This window comes from Boleophthalmus pectinirostris, unplaced genomic scaffold (genome assembly GCF_026225935.1).
Source record: "Boleophthalmus pectinirostris isolate CB_2022bp ecotype Guang Dong unplaced genomic scaffold, ASM2622593v1 HiC_scaffold_4, whole genome shotgun sequence".
In the NCBI taxonomy this organism is placed as follows: domain Eukaryota; kingdom Metazoa; phylum Chordata; class Actinopteri; order Gobiiformes; family Gobiidae; genus Boleophthalmus; species Boleophthalmus pectinirostris.
In genome coordinates this window covers 10,992,869-11,014,097 of record NW_026571353.1, presented here as the reverse complement: position 1 = coordinate 11,014,097, position 21,229 = coordinate 10,992,869, and the positions used below count along the sequence as shown (strand labels likewise).

The following is a 21,229-nucleotide window of genomic DNA, read 5'->3' as shown; positions in this document are numbered from 1 at the left end:
TGAATACATGGCACATGCATGAAAGCCTTTTTCTTCCAGCCTGCTTTGTCTCGCAGGCCTTGCTCCTATGCATGAAAAATCCACCAGCATCCACGACACGATATTACCTATACATTTTCTCCACCTCCATTTTTGCATATTTTTAAAAAAGACCAACAGAAGTTCTCACTGAATAATTGTCTTGATCTATATGTTAGTATCCATATCTTAAAAAAAAAAAAAAAGATTGTTATTATCATTGTGATATAATCGGTTCAAGCCTGAATGCTGTAATAATGCAAAATAATTGTTTTGAGCTTTCTACCATGTTGTAACATTCCCTTTTCAAAACATGCCTGAGGAGGTTTTAGATGTCATCCATGCATGTTTCAGTAATTTAGGGATATCATCTCTCCATTGCCCTATGCTCAACACACAAGCCTCTGTCACATATACCCCCACTTGACAATCCTCCATAAATACAAAATACAAAAGTATGATAGAAAACAGCACAACCTGAGAAACCTGGTGAGATGTGCAATAGTTTCTATAGCAGGGTGCACACTGATTGTGTCGTGATAACACTCTGAAGGGGGAGTGACTTAGTGCAGAGAGTAAAGGGAGCTCAGATTGTTAGAAACAAAAGTGAAACTTAAACATGTTACTATGTTGTTTTCGGCAGATAGCATTTTCAAAACAATAAAAGGTAACATGGTGATGTAAAAATGTTATGTGTTAGCAGTTAATACCCCACTGAAGTCATTTTAATCAAAGTGTGCACAGTGCAAAAAGTCATCTGCAGAATGTTACAGTATAAGTCATACGAAGAAAATCTAGCACATGATCCAACCATAGACTGTACATACCCCTCTCTCTGTAACTGCTGCTGTGAGCCTCATCATTTTGGTCTTAAAAGGACAGTTTGGAATTTTGGACATAGGACCTAATTTCCAGTTAGCCAAAGTGTTGGAGATGTGTGGAGACACTTTTTGAAAAATTCCATCCAGTCCTTGTATTTACAGAGGTCGTTGGTGCTAGGCTAGCGCATGTCAATGGCCATAGTTATCCTGCCATTAAAAACAGTCTTACCCACTCCACAAAACACCCGAAGCAAATCTGTTATTACACCAGACCGTCGATGTGAATGTCTGTGTTGATAGAATAATTGTAGAAGTAAAACCAACCTTGCATTTGAAGGATTTATGTCTGAGCAGCAACGAGTTGTATTTCCAGAGAAGTAGTAAGCTTGATAGGGACGGACTGATATATGAGAAAATAGTCCCTCAACATGCGACGATTCATGTGATGCAAGGTTAGTTTATTTCAAACTTTATTCTATCAACACAGACATTTATATCGACAGTCTGGCCTACTAATACATTTGCTTTGGGTATTTTGTGGAGTGGGTAAGGCTGTTTTTAGTGGCAGGATAACTATGACCATTGAAATGCACTAGCCTAGCACCAGTGACCCCTGTAAATACAAGGACTGGATGGAAATTTTTTTAAATTGTCTCCACACGTCTCCAACACTCTGGCTCACTAGGAAATGAGGCTCTATGTCCAAAATTCTGGACTGTCCCTGTTAAATGTTCATGTTAACCCGCCTTACATGATGCTTGTGTTTTTTTTGTTTTGTTTTTTGGTATTTTGTTTGTCAAAAATTCCTATTCGTATTATAAAGCTTGGCTCCAAATTCACTCCTTTAACCGTTAGCATCATGAGCGTTATTTGAGTGGAGCTGAACACTATAGGTAACATCACACTTGCTTAGCCCATTTTTTATACAGTCTATGGATGCAACCAAAGAAAGCCATTCCATATAGGTCTCCCCTATCATTCATAATAGCACAGACCTGAAATTACTGAAAGAAGATGTCCAATAAGTGGCTTTTAAGTGCAGGTAAGTGCCACTCCCTTCCTTATTGCTTGTATTGGTTATGTTCATAATTTGTCTTTGTACCTTGTGTGGTGGTATCATTTTCTGTTGAGTGCAATCTCCTACAACTGTGTTCTATATCTTGAATAAGAAGAGCTCATTACAGATGTTTCAAGGGCATAAAAAAATATAAAAAAATAATATATATATAAAAAAAAGAATCTTGTAAGGTTTTAGCCATGTTACAATGCTGCTACCTCCTCAAAAACAAACCTGGACTTATGTTAATTCACGCATTTAGCACTGAATGACATTACAATGAAGAACAGTGTCTAAATATGCAGGAACTGTCTGTAAAACATGTGATTGAAACAAAACACAACTCCATGTATGTTTCCAATGAAAAAAACATATCATAGATCAAAAATAATGATGTAATGAATAGCGATAGAAAAAAATTTGTTGCTTAATGTGAGTGACCCCATTAGAGGAAGTGTTATTGCACAAAACATATAGCATTTTGCCAGGCCAGCCAATGGTATGTTTTTACAACACTTAACAAAGATATAGAGTTGATGGATCCGGGCAAGTCTTCTCTTCATTAGATAACAATTAAGAGGAATGCTTGGGCGCCTACAGCAAAACAACCATGGCTGCTGATTTGTAAAAAAACGTAACACAGGGCTGAAGGGCTGAAGTTTGATATATTGCTGAAAAAAAAGATAGTTGATAATAGGGTTGGGCGGTAATATGGTATTATGGTATCCCACAGTATCAAAAAGTAGCAACTGTATCAGTTTCATTACTGTCACAAAAAAAAATCTGCAGCACATAAGGACCTAATATAATATTATAATTTATTGATACCTAAATTTGTTTGCTCAGCACAGATCAATGTGTGGTTGTATTTTCAATTTAATGCTGTCACGGTTTAAAACTAATAGTCGTCTATAATGTTTCTTTTAACTGCGTGGGGAGAGGACGTTAGATTAGAGAGACCGAGACAAGATGGCAAATCTGGCCACAAGCGAGTTGTGAGTTTTACAGAATAAAATATAAAGCGCTGTTTAAAAACAACTCTCTCCTTGTGCCCTGATGCGGTTCAGCTTTTGTCTGACTAAAGAACACGACTCAGTGGAATATGTGTGTTCTTTCTGAGAATATACAGAGAATATGCGGCTGAAGACAGTCTCTTCTGTGTGTCCGCGTTGGAGATGGCTCATGTTAAATGCTGCAGAGATTATAAATCTGCAGGTTATGCATAGTCTGTATAGCAGTGCAGCTTCGTACTTTACCAAAGTTGTACTAAAACATTTTGGCAATACGGTGATACTGTATACCCCAGTAAAATCCTGAGAAGGTTTAACAGTATCAAAATTTGGATACCGCCCAACCCTAGTGGATAAATTGTCATATTAAATGTAATATATGGCAATGACTAGAAATAGACCAATATATTGTTTAGCTAATATATCTGGCCTTAAAATCTCCAGCACAGGTTTATATTGTGTTTGGGCCAACTATATGCCTAAAGAATATGGATAAACCAATCTAAACATTTTTGCGCTAGATATAAGGACACCAAACGTAACTGCATAGCTCTGTTACAGGTTTGTGGCAAAGAAAGGGTGATGGTGAGTTTGTAGAAAATTGAATGACATAATCAATAATAATTAGGGATGTAATGATATGCATCTCACGGTACCATATTTATTGTGGTAGTTTAAAAAGGCCAATATAATTGTAGGTGGGACACTTTTTTGCTTTTAAAATACCATGACAAGATTTTGGTGTGAATTATTCCCATCATAATCCCAAGAATTCAAGTACAAATCATAATTCTTCATGTTGTCTGCAATGAAATGAATATGTAGTGATGTATATGATATGTAGTTTCCAATGTTCTTAAGCTGTGGCTACCATAAAACCATTCATTTAAGTAAAGGAACTTGATATATTGTGACAGTCCACGATATTATTGTAAGACTTTTCACGATACGATATCACGATATTTAGGTTATTGTTACATCCCTAATAATAATAATCAAAATATTTTATCAGTAATCGGTTGATATCTGATGATCTTTACCAATGACACCATAACCCTCACCATAAAGGAAAAGTATCTAGATTAGATTTGTGATTTGTGTTGTAATAATCGTATTCTTTTTAAATTTCCCATTTTAAACGTTTCCAGAAGAATTGGCAAATAGCCCTGTGAAGTACAAAGAAGTGGTATATTTTGTTTGGAATGATGCAAGGGTATTACAGAGGAAATGTCTTTAGCATTTGAGTGACAGCTGTGACAGCTGTGATTGAGCTGTCGTAAAAATTGACCGAGTATGTGCCTGGTCCCAGACTTCGAAGAGAAAATAGGCTATTGTAGCGTTCAGTTGGAGTTAGTTTATAAATGTGTTTGTTGTGGTTCACTAGTTCATGATAAGAGCCATTTTGTGCTTATCCCTCCAACCAGCTACTGTTTTCCTGCTGTAGCTATCTTAACAATTAAAACTAAAAAAAGACAAAAGAGCGCTGCATAGATAGTTGTAATGATGGAAGCAAAATAACTGGGACCCACCTAACCTCGTACTAAATGACATTGCCACTTCGTGTTACCTCAGGTGAGCCGAAGCATTATCGTGTCTGACCAGACCCACTTTGTCCACCAGTTGGCTGATCTTTTACCATCAGGGAGACGCTGTAGGTCAATGATAACTGAAAAGACTGAAAAACAGCTTTTAAAAAAAACAAAAAAAAAAACTGTTATCAGTGTGCTAAAGTATCTGCCATGACTGTTGTGTTTTTCCAGAGGGAGTTGGTAAATGTAATTTTTATTCAATGACAATCAAGAAATTTGAATAAGAAATGACGCATAATCTTATAGGCACTCAAAGTCGGCTTTCCATTTTGGACATTCATTCCACACGGTTGTGGTACAGCTCACGCATTTTATTTAGACATGCACTGATCCAGGTTTTTCTGTTCCAATACTGATGATGATACTTGGGCTTTAAGTATCTGCTGATACCCAATATTAGCCTGTACCAGGGCAGAGACTGAAAATATGATTTATTTCCTTTAAACACAAACAGCATAAGGTAAAAAATGTAAATACTAGAAATTCAAACGTTTTGTAACTACAGAAAAACTTGTTGAATATTTTCAAAAAGTTAAAAAGAGATGTCTTGGGCCAACACTGGCTAGGAAATCGCCTTATTACACCAATTTATAGACTAAAATGGGATAAAATGCATCCCCAATTCTATCGTAATGTGTGAACTACTGTGTCCAGATAATTGCCATTGAGGATCAATAAAGTTTAAGAGTCATAGCTGCCCTGAGGTATATTCTTGTAGATAAAATAGTTTAATAACATTTCAATTGTAAGGAGACACATGTTATCAGTGAATGCAATGTGTTGACCTACAATATTAATGAAATAAAAAAAAACAAAAAACGCATGAATGTGAATGTTGCAAATGTTGAACTGAATCTTATCTTGTCAGAAGAATTGCAGTTTGATATTACTCCCAAATTGTTCGGCCTATTGTCATACTGTTGTTGGAAACCTGAGAAGCTGGAGAGCCGGTCCCTGCACATATAGTGGTGCACTGGTGTGCGCTAATGGCACAGATGGGGCCAGTTCAGGTCTGATCATCTCTCAGGCGTCTGATATGGAAACCAGGCGGCCCCCAGAGCAGCAGGCCGTCCTCATGGGGCATCTGCAGACAGCCAAATAGTCTGCTGTGGAACCTTTCTATGGACTATCACATAACATTTTGGTAGTGACAGTAGTAATGAAGATAGAGCATAGGGCTGGGCAATTCAAGATTGAGATTGAGTTTGTGAATCAGGTTAACAGTCAATGATATGGCAAATTGATAAATGACAAATTACAAAGAAATGTAATAAGGTAAAAATGACACTTTTGCTTTAAAGGTCCCATATTACACAAAATGGATTCTTGCGAGCTTTAAGCCGTCCTCAAGCTGCCCCCCTCCATGGCTTCTCTGTCTGACCCAGGCATCCAGGCCAGACTGTTTGGAGGCTGCTGCTAGAGGATCCCAGCAGCCAGCTCCTCATCTCCAGCCTTGGCACAAACAGCATTGCTTTTGCCGTCATAAACCAGACAGAAGGAAAACTGGACCGCAGCCTGTGTCCTGGCAAACTCCGCACTCATATCCAGTAGTGCACGAGGGGAATGACGGCTTCTCATGTTCCCTGGGCTGGGTTTTGCCCACATGACCTGGGCCCCAAAACCTCCGCTAAGCTCTCACGCACCACTCCGAGGGCGAGGCCCCAATGGTGCCATGCAGACATCACAGTTTTTACACCATCTACACCCAAGATTAGGTGTGGACTGGCCCTTTCTCGGAGGGTCTCTTGCCTCCCGACCTACCACAGGGCTCAGGGAGAGTAGGTGGGTCCCAAGTCTGGGACAGGTTCGGTTGCAATTGCAGAGAATGCATAGTGCCCACTCGGGTTCTTCCTCAGATCATCAGACGAGCCACCACTTGAGGTAGATGGGTTAGTGCCGGCTATGGCCCGCTGACTGGCTGTGTCCCGCGGATCAGCTGTGTCCCGTAGACCGGCTGTGTCCCACTGACTGGCTGTGACCTGCCGGCCAGCTGTACGCCTTTCCACTGCTGCAGGAAGGGGGCTGGACCACAGTACCTTGTTTCTGCCAACCATTCATGCAGATCATGAGTGTTTTGGATGCTACTCCATTTGTAGTCATTCATTGGTTACCACCCTCCAAACAGGTAGTTCCACCCTGGGACCTCCAGGTGGTTTTGGACAGCCTGTTTTGGAGAGGTACTCCCTTTGAGCCCTTGGAGCTGGTTGAAATGTAGTTCTTTTCCTTCAATTTCTTTTGGCCTTGTTCTCCACAAAGAGGGTGTGGGACATGTGTGCACGCTCAGTTCACCCCTCCTGCATGCCACTCAGTGAGGATAGATGTTTGGTTCACCAGTTGCAGTAGCTGTGACAAAATACTCCACACAGGCTTTATACTCAGCACTGTTATGGCACACAGGTTTGTGAATGCGGAACATCTCATCCGGTTCCTGATTCACAATGTGGCTCTAATTAGACTCCAGATGATTGGTGATGGTTTGAGGGGCTGATGAATTCTAGACTGCACAATGTGGTCCCTATACGATACACATGGACACTACAACATTACCTTTTGAAAAGCTTTGGTTAGTGGGTGAATGCTTTTTCCAATACTGCAACTCACACTTTATTTTACAATTTATGGGCAAAAGTGATTTTCTGTTATTTAATCAATTAGTGAGCAGAAACAATTGCCTTTGCAATCAATCTCCTACTCAGCTGAACCCACAACAGGAGCTACTTGAATCTCAGAAAACCAGCAACCTAGGAAAATAAAAATGACAAATTTGAAATCCATTGTATTCCAGCTGTATTTTAGCAGGTAGTGTGGTGGAACAGTGGTCAAGGGTTTTGCCTCGTCACTAGCAGGTCCAGGATTGGTGTGGCTTTGCTGTGCTTGTCCTCCATGTGTCTGCATGTTTCCTTGTATTCAGATGATGTGGGTCATATTGGCCCTTTGTGGAAGTTGTGGAAGTTTGTTTTTTATGGATAAGTCGTTGCTCTACTTGGAATGTTCCACAGTGTGACATTAAACAGCTCTGCCTGACATTTATTCAATTAAACTCGGGGTTGCCTCTCCACAGATCTGACCTGTAACTTGGTCTGGTTTGGTCTCCATTAAGATAGAAACGTTTAATACTAAATTGTGAAACATTCCAGACACAGCAATAACATTTCCATGAAGAAAAGCATTTGACTGACCAGAAAAGTTACACAATGCACCTTTAACTCTACCATGTTGCCTGATCTACAGATTATAGGTAATTGAACCATAAACAACAAGCTAACTCCTCCACACATTTTCATTCCATGATACATGTCCAGTTCTATGGTAATCGGCAATCGGGTTCAACATAAAGTGAAGTTGTACACCGCAAAAAGCAATATCAAGGTACTTTAAAATATCTTAAATTAAGGATATTTTACTTTATTTGAGTGGAATAACTACCAACTGAATAAATGTGTTTTTCGTAATTCAAGCAACATGCAGATTTAGTTTATTAGTTTTTGTTTTTCTTATCTCAAGTGTAGCAAGATGTATTTTCATATTTAATTACAAAAAGTCGTGTTCCATTGGCAGATAATTTTACTTGTTAAGTGAAATTTACTCAAAACAGGATAGAACTTTCTTAATTCAAGTCATCTTTACTTGGCTGGATTTTTCTTTTTAGTGTAGTATGTTATTTATGGTAACACTTTATTTTAGGGTACACTTATCGACATCTAACTACCTGCTAATCAGTATAGTTGTAGACGGTTAATTTGTCATTAATTAGTATCTATTCTATAGCCCTTATTAATGTTTAATTCCCCATAAGCTTATTCTGCGTTACACTCCTTATTACTGCTTATTAGTACAATACTAGGCCGTTTTTGTCCATGAATTATAATTCCAATAAGTATTTGGTAATAAGCATGTTGGTAAGGACTAGCAGCACAATAAAGCACAATGTAGTTTTGACTTATTTATTGTGTAATGAAACACTCTCTTTAGTTGTTAATAGAGTCCAACTAGCCATGAATGAAGTCATTAAGCTCTGAATATGTTCCCCATTCTAAAGTGATGATTTGATCGTAGTTAATAAATGATGACTTTGACACAAATTAAAATGAAATATGGTCCTTATTCTAAAGTGGTCTCTTTTTCACACTTGATTCATGTATTGTGACGTGCATATTAATAGTTCATATATGAATAGGTAGTTGTACAAAACAAGTCATGGAAAAAATGGCCTAGTACATCATACTAATAAGCAGTAATAAGGAGTGTATTAATAGGAAAGTGTAAAGTGAAAAGTGAAAACTAATAGCAGGATAAGCTTATGGGGAATTGGATATTAATAAGGGCTGAATAAATACTAATTAATGACAAATGAACTATCTACAACTATGAAAAGTAGCAGGTAGTTAGACATTAGTAAGTGTACCCTAAAATAAAGTGTTTCCTTATTTATTATTATTATAGCACACCTTTGTATTTTTATGAAAAATTATTGTCCTGCTTGTGGGTTGACCATTGTACAGAATCTTATAGTCTTACAGGCCCGGGAGAGATCACTAGATTACTGAAACATGCATGGATGACATATAAAACAGCATGTTTTTGATGATGGGATAAAATTATAACATGATAGAAAACCTAGTAGAAAGAGGAAAGAATACCCCCTCTTTAAGATACACTATTACCACCATACCATTAAGTGTAAACGCAGATGAAGAAGTACAGTATGTATGGGACCATTTATGCATGTGTTATTAGCATGTGTTATTATTGGACAGAGCTCAATTGAAGAATGATAGAAAAATACTGGCTCTGAATTTATGTTTAATGAAGCCTGAGAAGATAATTACAGGATTATACAAGTCTGAAGCTGAACTCAAAGCTGAGGTGAAATCTGCACTTTATGTAATGTGCAGTAAATAAGTTTAGGTTAAGCCAATGATGTTCATTATGTCTTCTTATATACTTTAACTTCTTAGGTTCTTTTTAAAGACAATGCAGTAAAGTGTATTTACCTTGTTGACATGTTTCGGCTGCTAGCTGCAAGCCATCTTCAGAACTGTCACCGGTGTTAGTGGTGACGTGTCGTATATCAGCTGTTGTTACTTCCTGTAGGCGTGGTCAGCCTGATGGACCTGGCAGGTCGCTCAGACTGACCACGCCTCCCGTCGCCCGGTGTTCCCTGGAGGAGGGTGTCCCAGGTGTGTGAAAGGAGGAACGCTCCGTCATCACGGTTAATGCTGTCCGTGCCTCGCTTTCTGATTTCAATGGCCTCCTTGATCCATTAACCGAGAGGACTAGAAACCACAGGCTTCAAGAGGGACACATGAAAAGAGGGATGAATGTTCATAGACTTAGGCAACCTGAGGCGCACAACAGATGGATTGATAATCTTGTCGATGGTGAATGGTCCAACAAACTTAGGAGCCAATTTACGAGACTCTACTTGAAGAGGCAAGTCACGAGAGGAAAGCCAAACCTTTTGCCCTGGTTGGTAGGTGGGACATGGTATGCGACGGCGATTGGCGCTCTCCTGGTTACGGACACTTGCTCGTTCGAGTGCTGTTCTGGCTGCCTTCCAAACATCACGGCAGCGTCTCAGATGGGCCTGGACAGAAGGGACTGCAACTTCCATCTCCTGAGCAGGGAATAAGGGAGGTTGAAAGCCCAGAGACACCATAAAGGGAGACATACCTGTGGCAGACGACACCAAGGAATTGTGGGCATACTCAACCCAAGGCAAAAAAGAACTCCTAGTGGTGGGATTACGGGCCGTGACACAGCGCAGTGCAGACTCCAGGTCCTGATTAGCCCTCTCAGTTTGTCCATTCGATTGTGGGTGATAACCAGAGGAAAGGCTGACAGAAGTCCCCAGAGACAGACAAAAAGCCTTCCAAACCTGAGAGGAGAACTGGGGGCCTCTGTCAGACACAATGTCAGTGGGAATACCATGAAGACGGAACACATGCTGTACCAAGAGTTTAGCAGTTTCAGAGGATGAAGGTAATTTGGGGAGAGGAACAAAATGCACAGCTTTAGAAAAACGATCCACAATGGTCAGTATGGCGGTGTTACCTTCAGATATGGGGAGACCCGTAACAAAGTCCACTGCTATATGTGACCAAGGCCGGCTGGGGATTGGCAGAGGATGGAGGAGACCAGCAGGGGGCAGGTGACTGGATTTACTGCGAGCGCACACAGGACAAGCAGAAACAAAGGCTCTGGTGTCCCGAGACATGGAGGGCCACCAAAATCTTTGCCTGAGGAAAGCTAAAGTGCGATAAAAACCAGGATGACATGTGAACTTTGAGGCATGCCCCCACTGGAGGACTTGGGAGCGCACAGAGTCAGGCACATACAAACAATTGGGTGGACCAGTACCTGGGTCAGGTTGTGTTTGTTGGGCCTCCCGGACAACCTTCTCAATCTCCCAGCTAACGGCTCCAAGGAGGAAGCTAGAAGTAGCGGGCTTGACTGTTGAGTCAGGCTTGTCAGTGACGCAAGCTGGAGGTAGGATAGGAGCAGGTTGGGTTTCAGCCTCCTCAAAAATGGACTGACGGGACAGGGCATCAGGTTTTACATTCCGGGATCCAGGACGATAAGTAAGAAGAAAGTTAAATCGTCCAAGGAACAGTGCCCATCGAGCCTGACGGGAGTTCAACCTTTTAGCTGAATGAAGGTAAGATAGATTTTTGTGGTCAGTCCACACGATAAAGGGGTGCTCAGCTCCTTCCAGCCAGTGGCGCCATTCTTGCAGGGCCAAAACAACTGCCAGAAGTTCCCGGTTGCCAATGTCATAGTTGGCTTCAGCTGGTGTAAGTCGCCGGGAGAAGAAAGCACAAGGGTGAATTTTCTGGTCCTTTGGACAACGCTGGGACAGGACAGCACCCACTCCGGAGTCTGAGGCATCGACTTCGACAATGAATTGTTTGGATGGATCTGGGTGAGATAAAACAGGGGCAGTAATGAAAAGTTGTTTGAGCGTAGAAAAAGCCATTTCGGCCTCATCAGACCACTTGAACGGGACAAGGGTGGAGGTCAAACAGGTAAGTGGAGCTGCTTTTCTACTGTAATCCTTGTTGAATCTTCTGTAGAAATTGGCAAATCCGAGAAAACGCTGGAGTTGTTTGCGTGTCTCGGGTCTAGGCCACTCCGCAACAGCTTTCACCTTAGCCGGATCAGGCTTGAGTTGCCCCTGCTCAATGACAAAACCAAGAAAGTTAACGGTGGTAGCATGAAATTCACATTTTTCGGCTTTTACAAATAACTTGTTTTCTAAGAGTCTTTGCAGGACCAGCCTCACATGCTCCACATGTTCTTCAAGATTTCTGGAGAAAATCAAAATGTCATCAAGATAAATACAAATTTATTGAGCATGTCACGGAGCACATCATTAACCAGGGCTTGGAAAACGGCAGGGGCATTTGTAAGTCCGAACGGCATGACTAAATACTCAAAGTGTCCAATGGGAGTATTAAAAGCAGTCTTCCACTCATCTCCTTGGCGGATGCGGACCAGATGATAGGCATTGCGGAGGTCCAGTTTGGTAAAAATGTTAGCTTGATGGAGGGGCTCGAACGCAGAGTCAATGAGTGGTAGGGGATATTTATTTTTTATGGTAATATAATTTAATCCACGGTAATCAATGCAGGGTCGTAACGTCTTATCCTTCTTATCCACAAAGAAAACCCCAGCCCCTACTGGGGACGAGGAGGGACGAATTAACCCAGATGCCAGAGAGTCTTTAATGTATTGCTCCATAGTTTCTCTTTCAGGACGGGTAAGTTTGTACAAACGACTAGAAGGCAAAGGAGCTCCAGGGAGTAAGTCTATGGCACAATCATAGGGACGGTGAGGTGGAAGGGACAGTGCTTTTTCTTTACTGAATACTTGAGCCAGATCATGATAAATTGTAGGAACAGAGGTCAAATCAGGTGGACTAGGTGGAGGGGAGTTCAAACATTTGCCCTCAGTGACGGCTGACTTGAGGCAATGAGAGTGACAATGAACACTCCAGCTGTTTACCTTATTTGCTGACCAGTCTATTTGTGGGTTGTGCAGCTTGAGCCAAGGTAGTCCCAGAACCACTGGAGCTTGTGGAGATGGAATGACCAATAGTTGTATCTCCTCTCTGTGGTTGCCAGAAAGAATAAGGGGAACAGGCATGGTGCGATGAGTGATTTTGGCTAGGTGGTTACCGTTTAGTGCATTAACCTCTCTGGGAAACTAATGGTTCGGTAGGAATATTCGCTTGATGAACAAGGTTGGAATCAATAAAATTATCGTCGGCCCCAGAGTCAACAAAACTATGGAAAAAGAGGCACTCACGTAACCACAGCAAGGAGGTCTGAAGGAGAAGCTGGTCCGGAGAAAATTGCGTAGGAGAGGAAACAAATTGCGTAGGAGAGGAAACATGGCTCACTAGGACCCCTCCACTCACAGGTGAGCCTGGTCTTTTGGCCGCAAGGGGCAAGCACTGATGAAATGACCTTCTTGTCCACAGTAAAAGCAAAGGCCCGACCTTTGTCGGCGTTGGCGTTCAGCTGGAGTTAGTCGGGCCCGACCCAGTTGCATAGGTTCCTCTGAATCGACAGTAGGCACAGAAGGCATGGAGGAAACTGGAGAAACCCTCTCCCTGAAGTTCATTCTTCTGGGCTGTGGGGGAAACTGACGGATACGGACTCGCTCCCTCTCAGTCAGTCTTTTGTCAATCTTAGAGGCCAGAGCAATCAAAGCCTCCAACTCAGAGGGTAAATCAAGGGGAGTTAGGTGGTCTTTAATAGTCTCAGAAAGTCCGTTGAAAAAAGCATCCACTAGGGCCAACTGATTCCACCCACTGTCAGCCGAGAGAGTACGAAACTCCAAGGCGTAATCCAGCACGCTGCGTCATCCTTGTCGTAATGAGACCAAGGCCTTAGCAGCCTCTCGACCAGGTGAAACGGTCTGGAAGATTTGGTTGAAAGTCTTGAGGAAAAGAGGAAGGGAATTGCAGATGGTAGAGTGCCGATCCCACTCCGCTGTAGCCCAGGCTCTAGCTCGACCAGTCAAGTAGGAGATTATAAATGCAACTTTATCACGGTCGGAGGGAAATGAAGCAGGTTGGAATTCGAAATGCAACTCGCATTGAGACAGAAATGGCCGACAATCCCCTGACTCACCGGAAAATCTCTCTGGACTGGACAAACGAATGAGAGAAGATCCAGGAGGAGGAAGGGCAGAAACAACTTCAGGAGTGGGAGGTGGAGTAGCTCGTGCAGGTGGAAACGATGTATCTTCCATTTGCTTGAGTCGCTCAATTATGAAGTTCATCTGAGAGGATATCTGAGAAAATGCCTCTTGGTGACCGTCATTAGCAGATCTGAGTTCTTCTCTGAGACTACTCACTTGCTCCTCTTGCTGCTGAATTCTCAGTCCTTGGGCTTGGAGTGCTGCTCGAACTGGGTCTGGGGAGTCCATGTCTTGGCCAGATTGTTCTGTTGTGTACCACTGGAGTGGACCCCAAAAACAGACTCAGAACGAGGGCAAAAATGCAAAAAGGAAACAAAGGTTTATTGAGGCAGGATAGGCAGTGGAGGAGCGAGGAGCCAGGAGCTGGAATGCCGGAGTCTTCCACAGCGGGAACTAGGAAATACAAAAATGCAGGTAAGTAACAGGAAGCGACGTAGAAACACAAATTGAGCCGACTGGTAGATCACCATCAGGTAGACGAAACAATCTGGCAGAGTCTGGCAGGAGAGCTGGGCCTTTGTAGCAGGCTTGATTGGAGATGGAAAGCAGGTGCTCCCAGCAGACTCCGCCCACGTCCACACCCAGAAGACTCAGGACAGGCAGGGGCGTGACACATTTAATTTTAACCGACAGAAGGGTTGAGGTCCTTTGCACATTTGCAGCTATTTAAATTATGAAAGTGATTCACCAACAACAACAACTCTCCCTAAAAGTATTGAAAAACACCATAACAATGCCTATTGTGTCTCATCTAACCTTGAAATATGAACTGAACTGAATTTTCTAAAACAAATTTCTTGAATTGAATCGAAATCGAACATGCTCTATGTTGGTATTGCTTTTATTGCTGGTGGATTTAGGGACTGTTTACATTATTACCATGTGACTTCATGAAATTATGCACAAGGGAAATTACAGTTTTACTCTGCTCAAATAAGAGGTTTAAAAACTACAAACTTGAACACAAAAATACAAAACTAATAATAATTTTTTAAAAAAGCTACTTAAATATGCTGAATTGCAACTTGGGTTTCATCTTTTTGTTTTTGGAAGTGACATTTAAGGACCATTCAAAAGATATATTATAGTCTACAGAAATAAGAACACTTTGTGGACTGGTATCTGTCTCAGTAAGTACCAGGAAAGGCTGTCCGTTCATTTCTGACTGTCACTACCGCATGCTGCTGCTCTGTCCTTGGGCAAGGCACTAGGAATGTTTGTGAGTGTGTAGATGTACTTGGTTCCTTTATATAAGAAAATTCCGTAAAGTGAGTACAATCAACGAGTGAGTCAGACATTTCTGTTCAAAATGTATGATTGTAGGTCAAGTACCTGGTAACAGTTTTGAACAGTTGGTGTTACTCATTACCAGTCCAATCAGTATAGGCAAAAGCTATGTATAGTGTAGTGACTAGGGTTGCAAGATTACATGCAATCAAATTGAAAATGGACGCAATTAGCAAATCGTAATGGCTGTAATTTTAGAAGAACCATAATTTCCTGCACAAGCAACTAAATATCTTGTGTCACTCAAAAACTGCTAACACTAGTACAGATTTGTACAAACATGTTCTGAAATGCGATTCTTGCCATTTCACATTTCAGTCTTTTTATTAAAGCGTAAATCGAAAATCTAATCACAGTGAATCCACGCATCATTTGTTCATTAATTTTTCAATATAAAACCAAAAATAAGAAAAGGAAAAAAAAAACTGTTTTCTTCATTAAAATGGATAACAATTCATTTTTTTCAGTTTTCAATTTTGTGTTTAAATGAATAATGGAAAAAACGGATAATGCCCGTTTCCTGTTTCCGTGATTTAAATTGCGATGCCAGACTTTTGCTCCGCATAGGAACTGAACCAGGACTAAACCAGGTCCGGGACCAGACCTGAACCAGACTGGGACTGAAACACGGATACACGGATTGCAATGCATGTCTGAAAAATTTGATAATTTCCCCCCCCAAAATCATTCAACCCTAGTGATGGCAGATCAGTTACTGTTCGTACCCATTTCAGTGTGAACATATTGATTGATATTATATTGCCTGAGAAAAAGATCATATACGACATTGAGTGTAACGTCTGATTATTAAATGGGCAGACTGTGGCATTGAAAGTGTTTTAACCTTTGACAATCCTCCAGGTACTGCTGTGTAATTGTGTCATGCTTGGTCCCATTGGTGGGGCTCTCTGTATGGCTTTCTACAGTGTGTGCGGTGTCTTCTCTTGTGGTGCCAGGGGAGTCTTCATAGGTCAGTGTGGTCCACAGGTATGAGTGAGTTTAAGGTAAAGCCTGGCCCTTGGCTCAACTCTGATTTGGTGCTATAGATGTTTGAGAGTGTAGCCCTGGGCACTGGCTCACCACCTGTGTTGGGATTTTGTGACATTATCTCCTGAGCTAATTATAAATGTAAAGGCACACTGCACTCCAGGATATGTCTGTCGATGTCACTGAGGCTGTGAGGAGCACACAAATTCACCAGAGTCTACGTTGGTAGGCTCTCTTTGTTTCGATGTTTTATTATAATCGACACAATGATAAAAGAGAAACCATAGCAACTTTGAAACTTTCTCAACTGGCAGAAATGTCCCGGTCATCTTGTTATTTGCGCTACAATACTGCAGTATTTTTGTGAAATGATATTAATTAATATACTGTTGTTTTCTTAAAAGTGCATTGTGTAACCCGTGTTCTGGTGGAGGGTTCGTCAAAGGCTTTTCTCCATGGAAATGTTATTGTTTTGTCTAGAATGTTTCACAGTATGGCATTAAATCTGTCTATCTTCTTGGAAACCAAACCAGACCAGGTTACAGGTCAGATCTGTGGAGAAACAACCTCACTCACAGTCAGAATGCCTGTTTTTCTAGGTATTTTTGAACAATAAAACCACCTGTAATTTAATAAATGTAAAGTAAATGCCATACTGTGTAACATTCCAGGCAGAGTAATGACATATCCATAGAAACAAGCAGGTGACGGAGCCTCCACTAGAAAAGTTGCACAATGCGCCTTTAATACTTGATTTTCGTATAAATTTACTGTATATTGTAGACTTTTAGGTTGTTGTTTTTTTTACATATTCATTTTATGTATCTTTTTATTGCTTTAAAAACACCATATCACCAAATCCTGCTGAGAGTTTTATTCAAAAATTATCTACAGGTTTTTAATTGATTTGGTTTTCTGTGATATTACCAGCATTCGTCTGAAATGCCAGTGTTGCATACTGCTAAATCTAAAATAACACACCAAAAATTTAAAACAAATATTATATCTGTGAGTAAAAAGGGTAAAAGGAGCACTTCATGGACCTCCAGGAACTAATGAAAAGTAAAATTAATAAAACGAGGTGACGAGATCATCATTGTAAAAATACAAAAACCGTGACACTTGTATAATTTCCAAATGTCTTTATTATAGCATGTCTCAATGGACCGGAGTCAACGTGTTTCAGTTTATGGCCTTCATCAAGGGGACATATGTCAATTTAAAAGGACAGAGAATTATTATTTTATTTAATTTTATTATTTGTACAAAATATTAAATTATATCTTTTGAATGCAGAAAAAAATCCTCAAATGTCAGCAATAACAGGAAGTTAAAAACCCATGAATAAGAAAACATAAAGGGGGCTGATTCTAGACTTTGATAGCATGAGCACTGAACAAAAAAGTTGTGATTGTATTGCCATTTTCTAGCATATTATCCAACCCTAGTTGAATCCCACTGATTGGACATTTATATACATACTGTGGTACACTACACTAAGAAGAATCATCATTGTTACTCTCTCTCAAAAACAGGTCTGATTTATCGCTCTGAGTAGGTCCTATAAGCTTGTAGGGTTTGTATGTCTGAATATAAATGCCCCCATCTGCGTAACTGTCCGCAATTGCCTCTGTCCTTAAAGCCCGTACAGATGCTTTGTATGCAAAGTAATAACAATTGAAATCACAGTTGGAATAGCGGTGATTATGCAATAGCGAGAACTGCAATTATGTTGATATATAATATTATCTGTAAACAGCATAATAGTCTGTCTCAAATCATAATTAGATTCTATTGTATATGTTCTCTAACCTCCAAACATATTATTGAGTGCGTATCATTTCTGTATTAGTTTAGCATTCAATTTCTCTCAAATGTTGATGCATTTAAAGGGACAATTCGGACATAGGACCTCATTTCCTAGTGAGCCAGAGTGTTGGAAATGTGTGGAAACACTTTTTGAAATATTCCCTCCAGTCCTTGTATTTGCAGAGGTCACTGGTGCTAGGCTAGTGCATGTCAATGGCCATAGTTAGCCTGCCACTAAAAACAGTCTTACCCACTCCACAAAACACCTGAAGCAAATCTATCATTACGCCAGGCTGTTGATGTGAATGTGTGTGTCAATAGATTAATTTTAGAAGTAAAATCAACCTTGCATTTATAGTATTTATATCTGAGAAGCAGCAGTGACTTGTACTTCCTGATAGAAAGCTTGGCAGGGGCAGACTGATATAATAATAGTAATAATAGTAGTAATAAATAGTCCCTCAACATGTGACCATTCATACAATGCAAGGTTTTATTTCAAACATTATTCTATCAACACAGACATGTCTGGTGTAATAATTGTTTTGCTTCGGGTGCTTTGTGGACTGAGTAAGACTGTTTTTAGTGGCAGGCTAACTATGGCCATTGACATGCACTAGCCTAGCACCAGTGAAGGCTGCAAACACAAGGACTGGATGGAATATTTTAAAAAGTGTCTCCACACATCTCCAAAACTCTGGCTCACTAGGAAATGAGGCCCTATGTCCAAAATTCCAAACTATCCCTTTAACTCTTTCGCCCCTGGACGCCTACTAGGAACAACCCATACATGTGTTACTAGGGCTACCCATAGAGCATAATTGCATAAAAGAAAACAGACTTCCACGAGTGATTATAAATGATTTTTACACTCATGAACTTAATTGTAACACAGACATATTTGGTATCTCTGGAAACCTTAGACTCTGAATTATTCATTTATGGATGTTTAAATGTGATTCAACTCATTTATAGGTGTATAACAGCTCACTGAAAATGAGAGTTTACCTGGTCAGGTGCAAGCTCGAAAACAAAAAACTACATTCAGCATGTGATATCTGCATGTTCTGAGTACTATATTCATAAAAAAAATAAAAAATATACTTTGTCAAAGTATTTAAACAGATTTTATATCACCAGATACAGTATAGCCAAGTGTTCACCTGTTTTTACCTGTTGTACACCTGTGTGCACCCAATACATTTTTTTCCATTTAACTTATTCAACTCATTTAGCTTATTCAACTTATTTTATTTATTCAACTCATTTAGCTTATTCAACTCATTTAGCTTATTATAATATAATAATATAATAATAAAACTCTTCCCTGTCAGTGTGTGTCCAGTATTTGTCATCTTGGCTATTTTCTCGAGTGCAGAGCTCCGCATAAGCGTTTTTTCTGTAGCGATTCTGTCATACATCGCATCTTGGAAAAAAAGACTGAAATATTTTAAAGGACTAGCCTGGGCAACATCCAGATTTCAGGGCAATTTTGGTTCATAATCGAGTATAAAGCTCAGATAGTTTGTTCGGACATCGCAGGACTCCACACAGACGCATCAGCGGCATTCTCACCTTCTCCCCGAAAGTCCGTCGCTATCGCTGTTTTCCACTTTATAATCAACTTCAACATCATCACTTTGAAATCTATAAAAGTCACTTTCTCTAAACTTATCCATAAAATACGTCCGCTCCTCATTATTTCTAAAACTGTGCGCCGCAGCGCCGCGATCTTTCCATTGCACGTGTTTCGTGTTGTGTTTTTTCCGGAAGCTACCATCGTCACTATTTCGATTAACTTCGGAAAAAATCAGCAAAAACATATCCTTGAATCCTATTGGTCAGTCTACTGTCGGTTGTAGTGACCCCACCTATCACAGTCTCTGTTTAAATGTGAAAAACCGAGTCATTTCTAAAGGTCGTCAAATCTCGTCTTTAGTGATACGGCAGAGGTGTCAAAAGTCGTCATTAAGGGTTCAGGGGGGGTCGTCAAATGTCGTCTTCATGGGGGAAAGAGTTAAAGGTCTTATATTAAGCAAAATTGACTCCTGAGAGCTTCTAGCCATGTTATAATGTTGTCACCTCCTCAGACATACCTGGAGTTGTGTTTTGTTTCATTCCCACATGTTTGATAAATCCTATATTATTAGTCTGCCTACATCTCCAAAGCTTAAAATGCTCTGTTCCATCTTAAGATGTCATAAAGTGGTAGTTTTTAAGTTTACAGCTATGTTTTCCCTTTTGTTTAATCAAGATTGTAAATTCCAGGACTGAAATTTTCCAGATGATTTTAGTAAAGGTGATATGAATATGTTACTAGGTTCTTTTTTCAGACCAAGAGTTTGTTTTCATACCTGACAGTTTGGACTGCTCTCTAGCGCTCTTCCTCAGACTGGTCACATGATGTTGCTGTGACGTGTCCGGTCAGCTGATTTATACAGGTTTTGGCACTATCTTCCCAGGAAACAGGATGACAGCGCCATCTGCGGTCCGACTTCCTCGGGACAGTAATCTAGGTGAGAGTAAAAAAGCCCCCTTGTCCCGGTTTATAGATATGAAAAATAAACTCATGGTCTGAAAAAAGAACCCTAATAACATAAAAGATCGGAAGACCCAGTTGGACGAAAGGTGTATGAAGCTTAAAAACACAGTGGAGCACTTCCTGTATTACCACATGACATCACCAGATTGAACAGAGTGTTAGTTAGAATGTGCGTGAGATAAACTCAGCCTAAATGTGCATTATTTCTTAAATATGTGAATGAAGAAAAACACTAACCCATGTACGTTGATGAGGATTTTCTGTCATAACATTTGCAGTACAGCTGTTTGGCTCTATTTATAGCCAAGAACATAATAATAATAAATGCTTGTGTTTTCTTTCTGCAGCTGAGTGTCTGTGAAACATGGAAATATCGGACACAATGGGGAATGAGGAAGCGTTGGACTTTGATGGTTCAGCTTCATCTGCAGCACTAATCAACTCCAGCATGGACTCTGTTATCAACATCACCAATGTCACCTTCTTTCCCTATTATCAGCACACCATGTACGTGGCAGCCACCTACATCCTGGCCTATTTCTTCATCTTTGTGCTGTGCATGGTGGGAAACATCCTGGTGTGTCTAATTGTGCTGGAGAACCGCAGGATGAGGACAGTTACTAACCTGTTTATTTTGAACCTTGCCATCTCCGATCTGCTGGTGGGCATCTTCTGTGTGCCCACAACCCTCGTGGACAACCTCATCACAGGTAACGCACATGCACAATGGACACTTTCTTTGATGTCACTTCTGTTCTGCTGGGAGGTACACAATTGCCATGGCGACAGGTCCCAGTCAAGGAGAGGGCAGTTACCACACACGAGCAAACACAGCCTGATATAATCTGACAAGATCACAAAGTACTTTTCTTTTCTTTTCTTCTTGGAGATATTAACTATTC

At 40.5% G+C, this 21,229-nt stretch overlaps 1 protein-coding gene across 1 annotated transcript in view; it reads left to right on the top strand.

Annotated features, from left to right (window-relative positions):
• The window catches only part of npffr1l2 (neuropeptide FF receptor 1 like 2), a 47,050-nt gene that overhangs the window by 13,116 nt on the left and 12,705 nt on the right, over positions 1-21,229 (top strand). Inside the window, exon 2 of the mRNA XM_055162172.1 lies at positions 20,675-21,037. Within this exon, the coding sequence (XP_055018147.1) occupies positions 20,692-21,037 (346 nt within the window). The 5' untranslated portion in view covers positions 20,675-20,691. The remainder of the gene's footprint in view (positions 1-20,674; positions 21,038-21,229) is intronic.